Below are 21,927 nucleotides of genomic sequence, written 5' to 3'. Positions count from 1 at the left end.
TTTCCGAGATAATGTTCTCGACTTCCAAACATTCTTCAAAGCTCCACGAATTTTCGCCCCCTCCCCCACCCTATGATTCACTTCCGCTTCCATGGTTCCATCCGCTGCCAAATCCACTCCCAGATATCTAAAGCACTCTCCTTCCTTCAGTTTTTCTCCATTCAAACTTACCTCCCAATTGACTTGTCCTCAACCCTACTGTACCTAATAACCTTGCTCTTATCACATTTACTCTCAACTTTCTTCTTTCACACACTTCACCAAACTCAGTGACCAGGGCATACACAAGTATACATGTGTGAATAGGAAGGATTGTTAGTGAACATTGTTGGATTACATATTAATTGATAGGCATGTAGAAGAGAGACTTTTTAATGTGAATGTACTGAGAGGGGCAGCTTGTGGGAGATCTGATTATTATCTTGTGAAGGTGGGGGTAAAGATTTGTAAAGGTTTCCAGAAAAGAGGAAATGGTGAGAAGAGACTGGTGAGAGTACATGAGCTTTGAAAAGAGATTTGTGTGAAGAAATACTAGGAGAGATTAAATGTAAAATGGCAAAAGGTGAAAGTAAAAGAAGGAAGGGGAGTGGGTGACGATGTATGTGGCATGTGGAAGGTGGACACATTAGAAAGGTAGTGAGTGGTGGGATGGATAAGTAAATTGGCTAGTGAAAGAGAAAAGTCATTAGGGCAGTTGAGATGATTGGGGAATATTTAATAGAAAACAGCAGGAGGTCAAGAGGAAGGTGCAGGGTGATAAAGAGGGCAAATAAGACTTGGGGTCAGTGAGTATAAGTAAACTTTAGGGGGAGTAAAATGTTTTGAAAGGAGGTTAATGATATGTGAAAAACAAGAAGAACAAGTAGGAAGATCTTTGAAGGGGACAAAAGGGGAAGTGGTAACAGGTAGTGGTGGTGAAGTGTGGAAGAGATGGAGTGAGTATTTTGAAGGACTGTTGAATATATCTGATGATAAGGTTGCAGATGAAAGGGATTTGGGTCAAAGTGAGAGAGTCATGGAAAGGTATTTGGAGAAGAGAGAAGAGGTGGTGAAAACCTTACTTAAGTTGAAATGTGATAATGCAGTTGGAGGGGATAGTATTGCCGTTGAATATATGAAGAAAGGGGAGACTGTGTTTTTCATTGGTTAGTTAGGATTTTCATAGCATAGATAGATCATGAAGAGTTGAATGAGGATTGACAGAATATATTAATAGTGCCATTGTATAAAGGCAAGAAAGTGAGTACTCAAACTGTAGATTTATAAGTTTGTTCAGTGTACTTGGGAAGTATAATGGGAGGATAGTGATTGTGAGGATGAAGGCATGTACAGATGATCAAGCTGAGGAGGAGCGATGTGGTTTCCAAAGTGGTAGAGGATGTGTGGATCAGGTGTTTGCTTTAAAGAATGTGTGAGCGAAATACTTAAAGAAACGGATGAATTAGTATGTGGTGTTCATGGAAGTGGTGATAGCACATGATAGGGTTGATATAAATGCTTTGTAGAAGGTCTTAAGAATATCCTGTATGGGAGGAAAGTTGCTGGAATTGGTGAGTAGCTTTTATCAGGGGTGTATGGCATGTCTATGAGTAGGAAGAAAGGAGAGTAAATGGTTTCAGGTGAAGGTTGGTTTGTGGCAGGGGTGTGTAATGTCACTGATAATGTTTAATTTCTTTATGGATTGAGTGGTGAGCGAGGTAAATGTGAAAGTCTTGGAGAGAAAGAGGTGAGTATGCAGTCTGTAGGGAAAGAGAGAGCCTGGGAAGTGAGTCAGTTATTGTTTGCTGATGATACAGCACTGGTGGAAGATTTGAGAGAGAAACTGCAGTAGTTGGTGACTGAGGAAGTTGAGAGTGAATGTGAATAAGAGCAAGGTTATTAGGTTCAGCAGGGTTGAGTGACAGGTTAGTTGCGATGTGAGTTTAATTGGCAATAAGTTGTTGGAAGTAAAGTGTTTTAGATGCCTGGAAGTGGGCATGTTAGCAAATGGAATTATGGAAGTGGAAGTGAGTCTTGGTGTAGGTGAGGGGATGAAGGTTTTGGGAGCACCGAAGAATGTGTGGAAAGTGAGATCATTATTTGGGAGGCCAAAAAAAGTTTGAAGGTATAGTAGTACCAACAGTCTATATGGATGTGAGATATGGGCTATAGAAGTGGCTATGCAGAGGAGGGTGGATGTGTTAGAAATGAAATGTTTGAGGATGATGTTTGATGTGAGGTGGTTTGATCAAGTAAGTGATAAAAGAGTAAGAGCGATGGTTGGAAATAAAAGATTGTAGTTGAAAGAGCTGAAGAGGATGTGTTGAAGTGGTTTGGACATATGGAGAGAATAAGTGAGGAAAGCTTGACAGAGAATAAATGAGCCAGAAGTAGAGGTAACAGGGAGAACAAGGAGAACAAATTGGAGATGGAAGAATGGAATGAGGAAGATTTTGAGCAAATGGGGCCTGAACATGTAGGAGAGTGAAACGTGTGCATAGGATAGAATGAATTGGAACGTGGTATACAGGAGATGATATGTTGTCAGTGGACTGAACCAAGGCATGTCCAGCATCCGGGATAAACCATAGAAAGGTTAATGAGCCCTCTTTGTGGATGGGGAGCTGCCGCTTTTGGTTATTATGCATGACAGATAGAGAATGGGTATTCATATGTTCCTGGCACTACCTTGTTAATGCAGGAAACAGCAATCAACTATGAGAAAAATTAGATTTGACATCCTGTCCTGTGGGATTTGATCGTACATCACAATGTTTTGTTAGTTGCTTCACTGAGATTAGAAGTCTTAAGGATTTGACATATGAGGATATTTTGGAGTCCCACCAGATATACAGTCCTGGAAGAAAAAATTGGCATGATAGGGCCCTCACTAGCATTTTTTGCTCGATTTTATCATACCCCCCAAAACATGACCCTGAAATGATAAAAAATACTGTGGCACCTTGTGGACATTGATGAGGAGGTGGGGGGGGGACCCCTGGAGTTGCAATAGGGGGTGGTCAGTCTGCCTGGAGCTATTGTGGTGGGTGTATGTTTTTTTTTATTTTGTCCTCCTGACATCTGCTTTTTTACCCTACTCACATGTGCTTTGTGGTAGGTTTGTGCTGCAGTGCCTGGCCCTAAAGAGGATGTTGCTGCTACTGTAGCCTTGTACAAGGCAGGGAAGTGTAATAAAGAAATAGCTGAAACTACAGGGCTGGCACTATGAAGTGTGCAAGGATGGATGAAGCACTTTGTTGACCATTATGGCATTGACATTCCTACCTAGAAGAAATGACCTTGTATCACTTCCCAATGCACTCTGAAGATTATCCAACATCAGTTAGACAAGAGTCCACATATTTCAGCACAACAGTTAAAGTAAGGCAACCTAGGCTATGTGGTCATGTGTCTGTACGTATTATTTGTAACCAACTTCATGGTGAGGTATATGCATTGCAAGAATCCGCTTCTGACAGACCGCCAGTGCAAGAATAGAGTCACATTTGTCAAGAAATATTTGCAGTGGGATAATTAAAAGTGGAAGAAAGTGTTGTGGTCTGGTTAGGCTACATTTGATGTAACCAGTAGCTGTCAAAGCAAAGTGAACCAGAGGTCAGGTAGTGACCAGTACAACCCTAAGTACGTTTAAGCAACTGTAAAATTTCCAAACTCACTAATGGTTTGGGGGCTTTTAGCTATAATGGTGTTGGAAGTCTTGTATTTTTACCTTGAATTGTGACTATGAATCAGAATCAATACATAGAGGTGTTATGTGATGAATTCCCTGACTTTTGAGAAGACAGGTTGAGTGATATTTTTGTGCAAGATGATGCACCATGCCACACTGCTAAATTGATGCGCAATTGGTTTGCATTTTGTGGTGTGACATACATTTAGGACTGGCCTGGTAACTCACCTGACTTTAGCCCTGTTGAGAACTTGTGGTGTATTATAAAGTCAGTTGTGTGGATGGGATATATCCCTTATTCCTAAGCTCCAGGCTGCCATCCAGGGTTTTTGGGACAACTTTGACCCTATATATCTTCATCATCTTGCAGCATCTGTTCCCAAGTGCCTTCAGGAATGTATTAAGGCCAAGGGACATCATACAATGTACTAAAGGGGGGGGAGTACCTATTTTATCTTGTTTATTGATAATTGTATATGTTGCGTCACACTGTAAGTAGAGCATGCCACTTTTTTCCATTGGGACTGTATATACAGATGCTCCTTACATACGTGTTTGTGCGTTCAGTTCTGACCAACTGGTTGTATCTCGAAATAGATGTAAGTCAGACATATGTCAGCATGGCATGTAGAATTTATATACTGTACCTGTACAACTTTCTTTTATCTTACCCAATTTCTATCATGATTATTTCATTTTTTATTAATGAGCTATATCATATGATTCTGTAGTTTCTTCTCACCTTTTATTTAAGATTCTTTAGTTCATGGATTGATTTATCCAAGCTTTCAATGAACTTTTCGGCAGCTCCTTCATCTGTGACTCTAACATTGTGCAAGCTATATCTTCTTTGAAATTTGTTGAACCATCAGACTTACTTTAAAGTTCTCGATGTAATTCTCTCGTGCTTGCTCCTTCAAAGTCTCGAAAAGACTTCTAGCCTTCACCTGATTTGTTAGGAAGCTTAGTGGCACATATTTTTGGATTTGATCTACCATCCACAGAATCAACACCTCTTCCATTTTCTGGGTTGCTTTCTTATTATCGTAGACTTCTTACTTTCTGAACCTTTCACTACTTCATATATTTTTTCTTTGTTCTTTAGAATTGTGGAGACCATTGAATGGTACAAATCTAGTCATGTGCAATCTCATTGATTTGTTTTCCTCCTTCATATTGGGTGATTAACTTCAATTCAGTTTCAAATCGAGAATCTTCCTTGGCTTCTTGCCAGATCTGTCAATATGTGATGGGTTTTCTTCTTGCTCATTATCTTCTTTGGGGTTTAATGCAAAATTGGTTTAATCCAGCAAGAAAATTTGGTAGATTCAATTGAATAATATGCACATACTGAATGGTAATTGAGAGTGAGAACTGAGAGAGATGCTTTGATGTACACAATGCCGGGATCGTCTAACATTCACTATTGTGCGCACACAGCTGTTAGCACTGGCCGACATACAACCAAGAGTAGTTTTTATTTATTTTTTATTTATTATACTTTGTTGCTGTCTCCTGCGTTAGTGAGGTAGCGCAAGGAAACAGATGAAAGAATGGCCCAACCCACACACATACACATGCATATACATACACGTCCACACACGCACATATATATACCTATACATTTGAACATATACATATATATACATACACAGACATTTACATAAATACACATGTACATAATTCATGATTGCTGATTTCATTCATTCCTGTTGCCACCCTGCCACACATGAAATGACATCCCCCTCCCCCTGCATGCGTGCGAGGTAGCACTAGGAAAAGACAACAAAGGCCACATTTGTGCACGCTCAGTCTCTAGCTGTCATGTATTATGCACTGAAACCACAGCTCCCTTTCCACATCCAGGCCCCACAGAACTTTCCATGGTTTATCCCAGACGCTTCACATGCCCTGGTTCAATCCATTGACAGCACGTTGACCCCAGTATACCACATCGTTTCAGTTCACACTGTTCCTTGCACGCCTTTCACCCCCCTGCATGTTCAGACCCCGATCGCTCAAGATCATTTTCACTCCTACTTTCCACCTTCAATTTGGTCTCCCACTTCTCGTTCCCTCTACTTCTGACACATATATCCTCTTGGTCAATCTTTCCTGACTCATTCTCTCCATGTGACCAAACCATTTCAAAACATCCTCTTCTACTCTCTCAACCATACTCTTTTTATTACCACACATCTCTCTTACCCTTTCATTACTTACTCGATCAAACCACCTCACACTACATATTGTCTTCAAACATCTCATTTCCAGCACATCCCCCTCCTCTGCACAACTCTGTCTATAGCCCATGCCTCGCAACCATATGACATTGTTGGAACCACTATTCCTTCAAACATACCAATTTTTGCTTTGCGAGATAATGTTCTTGCCTTCCACACATTTCTCAATGCTCCCAGAACCTTCACCTCTTCCCCACCCTGTGATTCATTTCCATTTCCATGGTTCCATCCACTGCCAAATCCACTCCCAGATATCTAAAACACTTTTCTTCCTCCAGTTTTTATCCATTCAAACTTACCTCCCAATTGACTTGTACCTAATAACCTTACTCTTATTCACATTTAGTCTCAGCTTCCCTCTTTCACACACTTTACCAAACTCAGTCACCAGCTTCTGCAGTTTCTCACCCGAATCAGCCACCAGTGCTGTATCATCACTTCCCAAGCCCTCTCATTCACAACAGACTGCATACTTGCCCCTCTCTCCAAAACTCTTGCATTCACCTCCCTAACAACCCCATCCATAAACAAATTAAACAACCATGGAGACATCACGCACCCCTGCCACAAACCGACATTCACTGAGAACCAATCACTTTCCTTTCTTCCTACTCGTACTCATGCTTTACATCCTCGATAAGAATTTCTCACTGCTTCCAGCATCTTGCCTCCCACACCATATATTCTTAATACCTTCCATGGAGTATCACTATCAACTCTATCATATGCCTCTTCCAGATCCATAAATGCTACATACAAATCCATTTGCTTTTCTAAGTATTTCTCACGTACATTCTTCAAACAAACACCTGATCCACACATCCTTTACCACTTCTGAAACCACACTGCTCTTCCCCAATCTGATGCTCTGTACATGCTTTCACCCTCTCAGTCAATACCCTCCCATATAATTTCACAGGAATACTCAACAAACTTATACCTCTGTAATTTGAGCACTCACTTTTATCCCGTTTGCCTATGTACAATGGCACTGTGCATGCATTCCGCCAATCCTCAGGTACCTCACCATGAGTCATACATGCATTAGATATCCTTACAAACCAGTCAACAACACAGTCACCCCCTTTTTTGATAGATTCCACTGCAATACCATCCAAACCCGCTGCCTTGCCGGCTTTCATCTTCCACAAAGCTTTTACTACCTCTTCTCTGTTTACCAAATCATTCTCCCTAACCCTGTCACCTCGCACACCACCTCGACCAAAACACCCTATATTTGCCACTCTTTTACCTAACACATTCAACAAACCTTCAAAATACTCACTCCATCTCCTCACATCACCACTACTTGTTATTACCTCCCCATTAACCCCCTTCACCGAAGTTCCCATTTATTCTCTTGTCTTACGCACTTTATTTACCTCCTTCCAAAACATCTTTTTATTCTTCCTAAGATTTAATGATACTCTCTCACCCCAACTCTCATTTGCCCTCTTTTTCACCTCCTGCACCTTTCTCTTGACCTCCTGCCTCTTTCTTTTATACATCTCCCATTATTTCCCTGCAAAAATTGTCCAAATGCCTCTCTCTTTTCTTTCACTAATAATCTTTCTTATTCATCCCACCACTCATTACCCTTTCTAATCAACCCACCTCCCACGTTTCTTGTGCCACAAGCATCTTTTGTGCAAGCCATCACTGCTTCCCTAAATACATCCCATTCCTCCCCCACTCCCCTAATGTCCTTGTTCTCACCTTTTTCAATTCTGCTCTCAGTCTCTCCTGGTACTTCCTCACACAAGTCTCCTTCCCAAGCTTACTTACTCTCACCACTCTCTTCACCCCAACATTCTCTCTTCTTTTCTGAAAGCTTCAAAAAATCTTCATCTTCGCCTCCACAAGATAATGATCAGGCATCCCTCCAGTTGCACCTCTCAGCACATTAACATCCAAAAGTCTCTCTTTCATGTGCCTATCAATTAACACGTAATCCAGTAATGCTCTCTGGCCATCTCTCCTACTTACATACATATACTTATGTATATCTCTCTTTTTAAACCAGGTATTCCCAATCACCAGTCCTTTTTCAGCACACAAATCTACAAGCTCTTCACCATTTCCATTTACAACACTGAACACCCCATGTACACCGATTATTCCCTCAACTGCCACATTACTCACCTTTGCATTCAAATCACCCATCACTGTAACCTGGTCTCGTGCATCAAAACTATTAACACGCTCACTCAGCTGCTCCGAAAACACTTGCCTCTCATGATCTTTCTTCTCATGCCCAGGTGCATAGGCACCAATAATCACCCATCTCTCTCCATCCACTTTCAGTTTTACCCATATCAATGGAGAGTGTACTTTTTTACACTCCATCACATACTCCCACCACTCCTGTTCCAGGAGTAGTGCTACTCCTTCCCTTGCTCTTGTCCTCTCACTAACCCCTGACTTTACTCCCAAAACATTCCCAAACCACTCTTCCCCTTTACCCTTGAGCTTCATTTCATTCAGAGCCAAAACGTCCAGGTTCCTTTCCTCAAACATACTATGTATCTCTCCTTTTTTCTCATCTTGGTTACATACGCATACATTTAGACACCCTAATCTGAGCCTTCGAGGAGGATGAGCACTCCCCGCTTGACTCCTTCTTCTGTTTCCCCTTTTAGAAAGTTTTTATTTTCATATATTTTTCAATCTATATATTTTTCTGGTCGTATGTATGGATAGTTGTAAGTTGTATAGTTTGTAAAACGGAGAGCATCTGTACATGTTGCAGTTAAAACCTGAAATCAGTCAGAACTAGTTTCAACTAGTTAGAACCCGTTGAACCAAAGGAGGGAGGGTAAAACACAAAATGCAGAACTGGAGTGTTTTTATACCCAGTTTTACCTAAACATTTCTGTTAATACTAGTTTCAACAACTGCTTCATATCCAGTTTTACCTAAACATTTCTGTCAAAACTAGTTTCAACAACTGCTTTGTTTGAAAGTCCTAACGTAACCTTGCCTTTGTTATCTTGACATTTTGTGTTTTCTCCAACATCCTCAGGTGCAATACGTTCTGACTACTTAAAACTAGTTCTGACTGATTTCAGGTTTTAACTGCAACATATATATGACTGAAGAATTCTGTTTGATTCTTAAACATGATCTTTTACTACAGAATCAGTGCCAAATATTGGTTGTTAGGTGCTACAATAGAAGGAAAAACAAGCAGGAGTTGGGGATTGTATTCTTTACATGTGTTTCTGCTGAACAGTCTTCATCAGAAGAACAAATGACACACTGAGGCTACAAGCTATTCATACAAATCTTGAGACTCAATAGGGGGGGTGGAGGTATGTCGGGCCCATTGATTGGTCTGATGGAACTGTCCTCTCTTCCATAACTCTCCAAGCTATATATCTGTCTATCTCTCTGATTCTTGTTCCCTCTGGAAACTCCCATAAAAGGATGGCCCCAGCAGAAGAGTCTCCACTTATCTCTGTCCTTTCAAAACCCCCTCGCATACACCATTTCATGCATTCTTTCCCCATTTCTCTCCATCCTGTACTCTATCACTTTATTTCGTCAATCCACAGGTGGTCTTCCTCTCACATCAACCCATTTAATCTTGCTTTCTTTCCAACCCACTTTACCATTCCACAATTCATTCCCTTTATATTCCATATCATGCCAGATCTCTCATTCACCTCCTTATCTTTTTCTTTGTTGTGTACCATGTGATCCTCTCAAATATCGTATTAACACAGCCTAGATTTTTGACCTCTGACTCACCCCATGTCCATCTTTCTTCTGAATAGGTCAGGTTTGGGAGGGCTGTGCTCTCCCTTAATCCAGTCTTCACTACCATACTAACACCTTTACCCTTCACTGGTCTGTGAAGGGACCCATTGACTCTTTTACCCTGTGCTGCTTATCTCTCTTATCTCTCTTTCCACATCACGAAACTTACCCAAGATAGGTCCCAAATACTTAAATTCTGTCTCATCTTCCAGTCTTTCTCCCTCAATTTCTATAACACTGTTTAGTACATTTTCTTTTCTTACTCTGTAGGGCTTTTTCAAAATCTTTACATTCACTTTGTTTCCTTTGAAGCACCATTACTTTACTCTGATTCACATTTACTTTCAATCGCTTATGCCGACAAGTATCATGAAATGCACTTGCAGTCTTTTGCAGTTCCTCTTCACTCTCAACAATCAACACAGTATCACCCACAAACAGGCCTGTCACTAGCCTCCATACCTCACCACCACTCTCCATCTCTTTACCTCTTTTTTCCTAGGTTTGCTTTCATCTCTCATGATGCCATCCATTTATATGTTTAAGAGCCTTTGTGAATTCACACAGCCCTGCTTTACAGGCGCATTTATACTGAAACTTTTTCTTAACTCTGTATCCACTCTTTCACACCATTCATCTGTTTTTTGCCCTACCCATATATTCTTAACACATCCCATAAACCATTCCACTTACCTCTGTCATATGCTTTTTCCAGATTCATAAAAGCTGCACACAGCTTAAGTAGAGGCTTTCCATGTTCACTCTCTGCAAAAATCTGATCCTCACATCCCCTACCATTGCTAAGACCCCCTTGCTCCTCACTTATTCTGCATTCAGTCACTTCTATCATTCTTTCAGTCTACATTCATGTGTAAACTTGTCCTTATGTACTTACCAGACTTTTTCCCCTTTAACTGCTACACACATCCTCAGCTTCTTTTTCTTTGAATAAAGGAACAATAATAGCTTTCACCTAATCCTTAGGCATAACCTTCTGCTTCCATGCTGAATTACATGCAACATTTTTTCCTCCATACTTCATCATTTCACCTTTAATTCCATCCATTCTAAGTGCCTTTCCTACCTTCACCATCATAATTGCCCTTTTTGCATAGCCTTTTTGCTGAAGGCCCCTGCAGTTGTATCCTTAACCCTCAATCCTCCATACCCATGCATCTAACTACTGCTGCCTCACCTTCTTCCCCATTCATCTGTTCTTCAGAATATTCTCTCCAAATTCCTTTCAATTTCCTTTTTTTTCAGCAACTCCCCTTCTAAACATGCACTGGCATTTATGCTACTGCTCTGGCCGACAATATGCTGCTTGACTTATGTTCATGTTGGGTTTCAGATGATGTGTATTATCCCAAAGTTTTCCTGGCCTTTTTATTTTTCTATCCATGCCTTAATGTATGATTCTTGCCTTGCATTACTGGGGCAAATGGCCTTTTTTGTCTGTGCAGATGAATAACAAATTTATAAGTTTGTGGTTAGGAACATCAGCCCGGTGTTCATTGGTTTTCATTACAATCCCACATACAGTTTCTCCAAAATACAACCTGCTTTAGACATTTCAAGGAATCTTATAGACTATCTTGTTCTCATATCTACCTTACCTTATCTTCAGGTTGTTCATCTTAGTCTGTAATGTTGTAGGTATCTTTGTAGGTGTTTCCTGAAGTTCAGTACCACCATATATCTTTGTTAATTGATGTTTTTTTGTCATTAATTTCCTTTGCCTTGGTCCTGAGTTTTATTATTAAGTCCTGGATAGTCCAGCTTCATAAATACCTCAGTTAAGTGTGCCACCTTGTCTTCAAGGTATTCCAGGCAGCAAAACCTTAGAGCTCAAAGGAAAAAGATCTTATGATGTACCACATTTTGCAGTATTAATATCTTCTGAAGATCTGTTCTCCTTGATCTAACAGTGACCATGTCATCAGCATAATGCAACCAGGTCCTTCCTCTATTGAGCAGGTGCGTGTAGTGGTCCTCTTCCAGGGTTTCCATAAAGAGGTAGGCCATCACTCCACTTTAAGGTGAACCAATGGCCAAGCTGTTGTGTCCCTGGTATTTATACTTGAACGGTCCAAACTTGACACATTAGGACAAGGTGCATATAGTCATTCCTTCTGCCTGTATATCCTTGATTAGTGTACTCCTATCTGTCTAATTTATATTTATTGGTAATATGTTTACTGTTGTCTTAAGATTTTATTATTTTGCTTTGTTGCTGTCTCCCGCGTTAGCGAGGTAGCGCAAGGAAACAGACGAAAGAATGGCCCAACCCGCCCACATACACATGTATATACATACACATCCACACACGCAAATATACATACCTATACATCTCACTGTACACCTATATATACACACACAGACATATACATATATACACATGTACATAATTCATACTGTCTGCCTTTATTTGTTCCCATTGCCACCTCGCCACACATGGAATAACAACCCCCTCCCCCCTCATGTGTGTGAGGTAGCGCTAGGAAAGACAACAAAGGCCCCATTTGTTCACACTCAGTCTCTAGCTGTCATGTAATAATGCACCGAAACCACAGCTCCCTTTCCACATCCAGGCCCCACACACTTTCCATGGTTTACCCCAGACGCTTCACATGCCCTGGTTCAATCTATTGACAGCACGTCGACCCCGGTATACCACATCGTTCCAATTCACTCTATTCCTTGCACGCCTTTCACCCTCCTGCATGTTCAGGCCCTGATCACTCAAAATCTTTTTCACTCCATCTTTCCACCTCCAATTTGGTCTCCCACTTCTTGTTCCCTCCACCTCTGACACATATTTCCTCTTGGTCAATCTTTCCCCACTCATTCACTCCATGTGACCAAACCATTTCAAAACACCCTCTTCTGCTCTCTCAACCACACTCTTTTTATTTCCACACATCTCTCTCACCCTTACATTACTTACTCGATCAAACCACCTCACACCACATATTGTCCTCAAACATCTCATTTCCAGCACATCCACCCTCCTGTGCACAACTCTATCCATAGCCCACGCCTCGCAACCATATAACATTGTTGGAACCCCTATTCCTTCAAACATACCCATTTTTGCTTTCCGAGATAATGTTCTCGACTTCCACACATTCTTCAAGGCTCCCAGAATTTTTGCCCCCTCCCCCACCCTATGATTCACTTCCGCTTCCATGGTTCCATCCGCTGCCAGATCCACTCCCAGATACCTAAAGCACTTTACTTCCTCCAGTTTTTCTCCATTCAAACTTACCTCCCAATTGACTTGACCCTCAACCCTACTGTACCTAATAACCTTGCTCTTATTCACATTTATTCTTAACTTTCTTCTTTCACACACTTTACCAAACTCAGTCACCAGCTTCTGCAGTTTCTTACATGAATCAGCCACCAGCGCTGTATCATCAGTGAACAACAACTGACTCACTTCCCAAGCTCTCTCATCCACAACAGACTGCATACTTGCCCCTCTTTCCAAAACTCTTGCATTCACCTCCCTAACAACCCCATCCATAAACAAATTAAACAACCATGGAGACATCACACACCCCTGCCGCAAACCTACATTCACTGAGAACCAATCACTTTCCTCTCTTCCTACACATACACATGCCTTACATCCTTGATAAAAACTTTTCACTGCTTCTAACAACTTGCCTCCCACACCATATATTCTTAAAACCTTCCACAGAGCATCTCTATCAATTCTATCATATGCCTTCTCCAGATCCATAAATGCTACATACAAATCCATTTGTTTTTCTAAGTATTTCTCACATACATTCTTCAAAGCAAACACCTGATCCACACATCCTCTACCACTTCTGAAACCACACTGCTCTTCCCCAGTCTGAAGCTCTGTACATGCCTTCACCCTCTCGATCAATACCCTCCCATATAATTTACCAGGAATACTCAACAAACTTATATCTCTGTAATTTGAACACTCACTCTTATCCCCTTTGCCTTTGTACAATGGCACTATGCAAGCATTCCGCCAATCCTAAAGCACCTCACCATGAATCATACATACATTAAATAACCTTACCAAGCAGTCAACAATACAGTCACCCCCATTTTTATTAAATTCCACTGCAATACCATCCAAACCTGCTGCTTTGCCGGCTTTCATCTTCCGTAAAGCTTTTACTACCTCTTCTCTATTTACCAAATCATTTTCCTTAACCCTCTCACTTTGCACACCACCTCCACCAAAATACCCTATATCTGCCACTCTATCATCAAACACATCCAACAAACCTTCAAAATACTCACTCCATCTCCTTCTCACATCACCACTACTTGTTATCACCTCCCCATTAGCCCCCTTCACTGAAGTTCCCATTTGCTCCTTGTCTTACGCACTTTATTTACCTCCTTCCAAAACAACTTTTTATCCTCCCGAAAATTTAATGATACTCTCTCACCCCAACTCTCATTTGCCCTCTTTTTCACCTCTTGCACCTTTCTCTTGACCTCCTGTCTCTTTCTTTTATACCTCTCCCACTCATTTGCATTTTTTCCCTGCAAAAATCGTTCAAATGCCTCTCTCTTCTCTTTCGCTAATAATCTTACTTCTTCATCCCACCACTCATTACCTTTTCTAATCAACCCACCTCCCACGCTTCTCATGCCACAAGCATCTTTTGCGCAAGCCATCACTGCTTCCCTAAATACATCCCATTCCTCCCCCACTCCCCTTACCTCCTTTGTTCTCACCTTTTTCCATTCTGTACTCAGTCTCTCCTCTCCTGTCTTAAGATATAATGATTTTTATCACTAATTATTGTGATAGATATGCAAGCCAGGCAAGGAGAGGGTGAAGTATGCTGAGAGGAGTAGGAGAAAAAGATCTGGATATTTACCTTTAGATGGTTTTAACTAAATTGTGAAAGTGAGTGAAGAGAGATTGCCCAAAGCTTTTATAGAAGTAAACGGATGATTAATCTTTGTGGAGATGCTAAAAGGCTAAGGTGTACGACAGAAAAAGAAAACAAGGTGACCAACCAAGATATTAAGTTATTATATGAAGCCTCTGATGTGTATAACACTAACCCATTATTGATTATGGTCATCTGGCCTAGCATTTATATCTTTTGAATATTGAGATGTTGACTTTCAATATTATTATAGGAGATTAGTAAACCTTTGTGAGATTGATGAGCATAATTTTCATCATGATCATTTAGTACCTTGCAAACTGGTATATAGTACATCTCATGTAGCAGGAGCAATCAAACAGTGGATTGGGGTATAGAGATTTAGTAGAAGGAAAAAGAACTTCACTTCAGCCAGGTTAATCTCTGCTACGCAGTAGCACAGCTAAAGTCATCTGGGACAGTGCTGCTCTAGAGGAAAGTTAGTGTAAAAGCTGCACATGGGTGACTGCTGAAGTTCCTCATGGTTTGAAAAGGGAAATGGAGCAAATCATGCCAAGTTGGAAGTGACAGAGAAAGATTGAGGTCAGAGAATCCTGAGGTGACAGAAACAGTGTATGTATAATAGGAGGGGTCACTGGTGAAAAATAGGTCAAGCGTATAGAGGGAGTGGGCATGACAATAAGGAACTTGTATGTGGTGTATATGTGTTCCAAATTGTTAAGGAAGGAAAGAAACAAGGCTTCCTCTCTGCTGCGATCATCCCAAGTACAACCTAATCAGTTACTGAGATGTGCATTGAAATTCCTTGCATAGGTGATATCAGCACATGGATATGAAGAGAGCAAAGTATTTGTGGCAAGAGTTCATGTACTCGCAGAGCTGCACTTAGGGTGAGGAATAAGAGGTGAAATACAGAAAATGTGAAAGCGTAGTTGTAGGTGATAAAGACATTCTGAGCCAGACTTTTTTCAGTGTTAGGAGAATCTAGAACCATGAGGTGAGCAGTGGATGTTTTTGTTCTAAACACAGTGATTACAGTTACAGATTTGATAGTGCAGAGTAAATGCATGCTTTGACCAGTTGCTTTCAGAGAGAATCTGCAGATCAAGGGAGCAGGAAGACAGATGGTGTTCAGGATAGGGGAGGGTGGATTTGTGACTATGAATGCTGCATAAATGGATAAAGAAAGGGCAAGATCTTGGAGCAGTTTTGGAAGAGATGGGGTAGATGTAGATTATTGATGCATATATATTTTAGGAGTGCAAATGTAACTATATTTATTGTCTGTTTTACTTTGTCACTGTCTCCCGCATTAGCAATTAGCAAGGTAGTTCAAGGAAACAGATGAAAGAATGGCCCAACCCACCCACATACACATGTATATACATACACGTCCACACACGCACATATACATACCTATACATCTCAGCGTATACATATATATACACACACAGACATATACATATATACACATGTACATAATTCATACTGTCTGCCTTTATTCATTCCAGTCGCCACCCCGCCACACATGAAATAACAACCCCCTCCCCCCGCATGTGCACGAGGTAGCGCTAGGAAAAGACAGCAAAGACCACATTCATTCACACTCAGTCTCTAGCTGTCATGTATAATGCACTGAAACTACAGCTCCCTTTCCACATCCAGGACCCACACAACTTTCCATGGTTTACCCCAGATGCTTCACATGCCCTGGTTCAATCCATTGACAGCACATTGACCCAAGTATACCACATTGTTCCAATTCACTCTTCTTCCTTGCATGCCTTTCACCCTCCTGCATGTTCAGGCCCCGATCACTCAAAATCTTTTTCACTCCATCTTTCCACCTCCAATTTGGTCTCCAACTTCTCTTTGTTCCCTCCACCTCTGACACATATATCCTCTTGGTCAATCTTTCCTCTTTCATTCTCTCCATGTGACCAAAGCATTTCAAAACACCCTCATGTGCTCTCTCAACCACACTCTTTTTATTACCACAAATCTCTCTTACCCTAGTATTACTTACTTGATCAAACCACCTCACACCACATATTGTCCTCTAACATCTCATTTCCAGCACATCCACCCTCGTCAGCACAACTCTATCTATAGCCCACGCCTCGCATCCATATAACATTGTTGGAACCGTTATTCCTTCAAACATACCCACTTTTGCTCTCCGAGATAATGTTCTCTGACTTCCACACATTCTTCAACGCTCCCAGAACTTTCACCCCCCTCCCCCACCCTATGATTCACATCCGCTTCCATGGTTCCATCCGCTGCTTAATCCACTCCCTGAAATCTAAAACACTTCACTTCCTCCAGTTTTTCTCCATTCAAACATACCTCCCAGTTGACTTGTGCCTCAACCATACTGTACCTAATAACCTTGCTCTTGTTCACATTTACTCTCAGGTTTCTTCTTTCACACACTTTACCAAACTCAGTCACCAGCTTCTGCAGTTTCTCACCCAAATCAACCACCAGCGCTGTATCATCAGCGAACAACAACTGACTCACTTCCCAAGCTCTCTCATCCACAACAGACTGCATAATTGCCCCTCTTTCCAAAACTCTTGCATTCACCTCCCTAACAACCCCATCCATAAACAAATTAAACCCATGGTGACATCACACACCCCTGCCACAAACCAACATTCACTGAGAACCAATCACTTTCCTCTCTTCCTACATATACACATGCCTTACATCCTCGATAAAACTTTTCACTGCTTCTAACAACTTGCCTCCCACACCATATATTCGTAATACCTTCCACAGAGCATCTCTATCAACTCTATCATATGCTTTCTCCAGATCCATAAATGCTATATACAAATCCATTTGCCTTTCTAAGTATTTCTCACATACATTCTTCAAAGCAAACACCTGATCCACACATCCTCTACCACTTCTGAAACCACACTGCTCTTCCCCAATCTGATGCAAATCTAACTAAATATGCTATTTATAGGTTCGAAGTTTGAATTTTAGTCATCTGATGGGTGGAGGTGTACTACATACTAAGATGTGGATTGTTGACAGCCAGCACATATATCTTGGGAGTGCAAATATGGACTGGCGATCTCTTACTCAGGTAAGCATACTATCTCTCTATTTATATCTGTTATGCAGATAAATATGATGCCTACTCCCTCAGGAAACTCCCATCAATGGGATGACCACAGCAAAATGGTCTCGACTTATCCCTGTCCTTACATGCCTCCCTCGCATACACCATTCCATTCATTCTTCAACCATTTCTCTTATTCCAGTACTCCTCCACTCTATTTCTCCTTGTGGTCTTCCTCTAACACCAACCCTTTAATTGTACTATCATACATTCTTCTTGTATACTCCCCATTTTGCATTCTTTTCTCATGCCCAAACTGAAAGTATTAGGTTTCACCCACTTTGCCACTCCACAATTCATTCCCTTTGCATTCCTTGCCATACCATATCTTTCATGCACCCCAAATTAATTTCTTTCCTCATGCCATCTAGTCATATCTCATGCTTCTCTCAAATATCTCATTTTCACTTATATCAAGTCCACATTTCAGCTGCATAGGTCAGGGTCATGAGGATAATGCTCTCCCTTAATCCATTCTTCACTTCCATACTTACACCTCTACTCTTCCTTATTCTGTAAAGGGATTCAGTGACTCCTCTACTCTGTTCTACTTTCTGCCTTATCTGTCTAACTATATCTATCACTATTTATATCTCTGATGCTCCTTCCCTCCAGGAACTCCTATCAAGGGGTCTCCACTTAATCCTGTCCTTACATGCCTCCCTCGCATCTACTATTCCACGATTTCTTCTACCATTTCTCTCCCTCCAGTATTCCTCCCCCATTTGCTCATGTCTCAAGCAGTCTTTCTATCACACTAACCCCTTTGATTGTACTATCATACACTCTCCTTGTGAAATCCCAGTCTTGCATTCTTTCCACATGCCCAAACCACCTCTAAGTATTTTGTTTCACCCATTCTACTACTCAACTATTCATTACCTTTGCATTCCCTGTTATACCACATCTCTCATACACCCTTTCATTTCTTTCTTCATTCCATCTAGTCACACCACATACTCTTCTCAAATAGCTCATTTCCACAGCCTGAATTGTTGGCCTCTGTGACTCATCTCATGTCCATGTTTCAGTTGCATAAGTCAGGGTTGGGGATACTATGCTATCCCTCATTATTGTATTAAGGGACCCAATGACTTCTACCTTTACTTCTCTCTCTCTTATCTCTCATTCCTTATCAGCAAAATTACCTAAGACGGCTTCTAGATATTTGAATTCTTTTATTTTTTTCATTTTTCTCCCCTATATTCAAAGCTCAATTTTGTACACTCTCTTCTTTTATTCTGTATGATTTTACAAAATCTATACTTTCATTCTGTTTCCTTTCAAACACTATTACTTAACTTTTATTTGCATTTACCTTCAGTTGCCATTACTAACACACATCATAAATTACACAACTTTCTGCAACTCCTCTTCACTTTCAGCAAACAACACAATATCATCCACAAACGGGCTTGCCACTAGCCACCGTATCTCACCACTGAACGCCATCTCTGCATCCCTTTTCTCTAGACTTGCTTCATCTCTTTTATCGCTCCATCCACATTATTTATCTTATTTATTCATTATACTTAATTGGTAGATATGATAGAGTTGATAGAGATGCTCTGTGGAAGGTATTAAGAATATATGGTGTGGGTGGCAAGTTGTTAGAAGCAGTGAAAAGTTTTTATCGAGGATCTAAGGCATGTGTACGTGTAGGAAGAGAGGAAAGTGATTGGTTCTCAGTGAATGTAGGTTTGCGGAAGGGGTGTGTGATGTCTCCATGGTTGTTTAATTTGTTTATGGATGGAGTTGTTAGGGAGGTGAATGCAAGAGTTTTGGAAAGAGGGGCAAGAATGAAGTCTGTTGTGGATGAGAGAGCTTGGGAAGTGAGTCAGTTGTTGTTCGCTGATGATACAGCGCTGGTGGCTAATTCATGTGAGAAACTGCAGAAGCTGGTGACTGAGTTTGGTAAAGTGTGTGAAAGAAGAAAGTTAAGAGTAAATGTGAATAAGAGCAAGGTTATTAGGTACAGTAGGGTTGAGGGTCAAGTCAATTGGGAGGTAAGTTTGAATGGAGAAAAACTGTAGGAAGTGAAGTGTTTTAGTTATCTGGGAGTGGATCTGGCAGCGGATGGAACCATGGAAGCGGAAGTGAATCATAGGGTGGGGGAGGGGGCAAAAATCCTGGGAGCCTTGAAGAATGTGTGGAAGTCGAGAACATTATCTTGGAAAGCAAAAATGGGTATGTTTGAAGGAATAGTGGTTCCAACAATGTTGTATGGTTGCGAGGCGTGGGCTATGGATAGAGTTGTGCGCAGGAGGGTGGATGTGCTGGAAATGAGATGTTTGAGGACAATGTATGGTGTGAGGTGGTTCGATCGAGTAAGTAATGTAAGGGTAAGAGAGATGTGTGGAAATAAAAAGAGCGTGGTTGAGAGAGCAGAAGAGGGTGTTTTGAAATGGTTTGGGCACATGGAGAGAATGAGTGAGGAAAGATTGACCAAGAGGATATATTTGTCGGAGGTGGAGGGAATGAGGAGAAGTGGGAGACCAAATTGAAGGTGGAAAGATGGAGTGAAAAAGATTTTGAGTGATCGGGGCCTGAACATGCAGGAGGGTGAAAGGCGGGCAAGGAATAGAGTGAATTGGATCGATGTGGTATACCGGGGTTGACGTGCTGTCAGTGGATTGAATCAGGGCATGTGAAGCGTCTGGGGTAAACCATGGAAAGCTGTGTGGGGCCTGGATGTGGAAAGGGAGCTGTAGTTTTGGGCATTATTGCATGACAGCTAGAGACTGAGTGTGAACGAATGAGGCCTTTGTTGTCTTTTCCTAGCGCTACCCCGCACACATGAGGGGGGAGGGGGATGGTATTCCATGTGTGGTGGGGTGGCGATGGGAATGAATAAAGGCAGACAGTGTGAATTGTGTGCATGGGTATATATGTATGTGTCTGTGTGTGTATATATATGTGTACATTGAGATGTATAGGTATGTATATTTGCGTGTGTGGACGTGTGTGTATATACATGTGTATGGGGGTGGGTTGGGCCATTTCTTTCATATGTTTCCTTGCGCTACCTCGCAAACGCGGGAGACAGCGACAAAGCAAAGTAAATAAATAAATATACTTAATTGGTGTTTCCCTTGTCAGTGAGGTAGCACCACAAAACAGATGAAGAATGGCCCAACCACTCATATACACATATTTATGTACATAAATGCCCATACACACACATGTACCTACACATACATATCAGCATATTGCATATCTTATTATACTTAGTTGCTGTCTCCCGCGTTAGCGAGGTAGCACAAGGAAATAGACGAAAGAATGGCCCAACCCACCCACATACACATGCATGTACATAAACACCCACATGCACACATATACATACCTATACATTTCAACGTATATGTACATATGCATACACAGACATATACACATATACACATGTACCTATTCATACTTGCTGCCTTCATCCATTCCCATCGCCACCCTGCCAAACATAAAATGGCACCCCTCTCCTCCTGTGCGCGAGTTAGCACTAGGAAAAGACAACAAAGGCCACATTCGTTCACACTCAGTCTCTAGCTGTCATGTGTAATGCACTGAAGCCATAGCTCCCTTTCCATATCCAGGCCCCACAGAACTTTCCATGGTTTACCCCAGATGCTTCACATGCCCTGATTCAATCCATTGACAGCACATCGACCCTGATATCCACATCGTTCCAATTCACTCTATTCCTTGCATGCCTTTCACCCTCCTGTATGTTCAGGGCCGATTGCTCAAATTCTTTTTCACTCCATCCTTCCACCTCCAATTTGGTCTCCCACTTCTCATCGTTCCCTCCACCTCTGACACATATATCTTCTTTGTCAATCTTTCTTTACTCTTTCTCTCCATGTGACCAAACCATTTCAATACACCCTCTTCTGCTCTTTAACCACACTCTTTTTATTACCACACATCTCTCGTACCCTTTCAATATTTACTCGATCAAACCACCTCACACCACATATTGTCCTCAAACATCTCATTTTCAACACATCCACCCTCCTCTGCACAACCCTATCTATATCCTATGCCTTGCAACCATATAACATTGTTGGAACCACTATTCCTTCAAACATACCCATTTTTGCTCTCTAAGATATCATTCTCGCCTTCCACACATTCTTCAATGCTCCCAGAACCTTCACCCCCCCCTGCCCTGTGACTCACTTCTGCTAAATCCACTCCCAGATATCTAAAACACTTCGCTTCCTACAATTT

At 41.4% G+C, this 21,927-nt stretch overlaps 1 protein-coding gene across 1 annotated transcript in view; it reads left to right on the top strand.

Annotated features, from left to right (window-relative positions):
- Positions 1–291: 291 nt before the first annotated feature.
- The window catches only part of LOC139758197 (5'-3' exonuclease PLD3-like), a 207,917-nt gene continuing 186,281 nt past the window's right edge, over positions 292–21,927 (top strand). Inside the window, exons 1-2 of the mRNA XM_071679437.1 lie at positions 292–3,360; positions 17,545–17,667. Of these exons, the coding sequence (XP_071535538.1) occupies positions 3,274–3,360; positions 17,545–17,667 (210 nt within the window). The 5' untranslated portion in view covers positions 292–3,273. The remainder of the gene's footprint in view (positions 3,361–17,544; positions 17,668–21,927) is intronic.

The sequence above is a fragment of the Panulirus ornatus genome, chromosome 29 (assembly GCF_036320965.1).
Source record: "Panulirus ornatus isolate Po-2019 chromosome 29, ASM3632096v1, whole genome shotgun sequence".
NCBI classification, from domain to species: domain Eukaryota; kingdom Metazoa; phylum Arthropoda; class Malacostraca; order Decapoda; family Palinuridae; genus Panulirus; species Panulirus ornatus.
The sequence above is the reverse complement of the archived record's forward strand: the minus strand, read 5'-3'. Positions and strand labels throughout refer to the sequence as shown.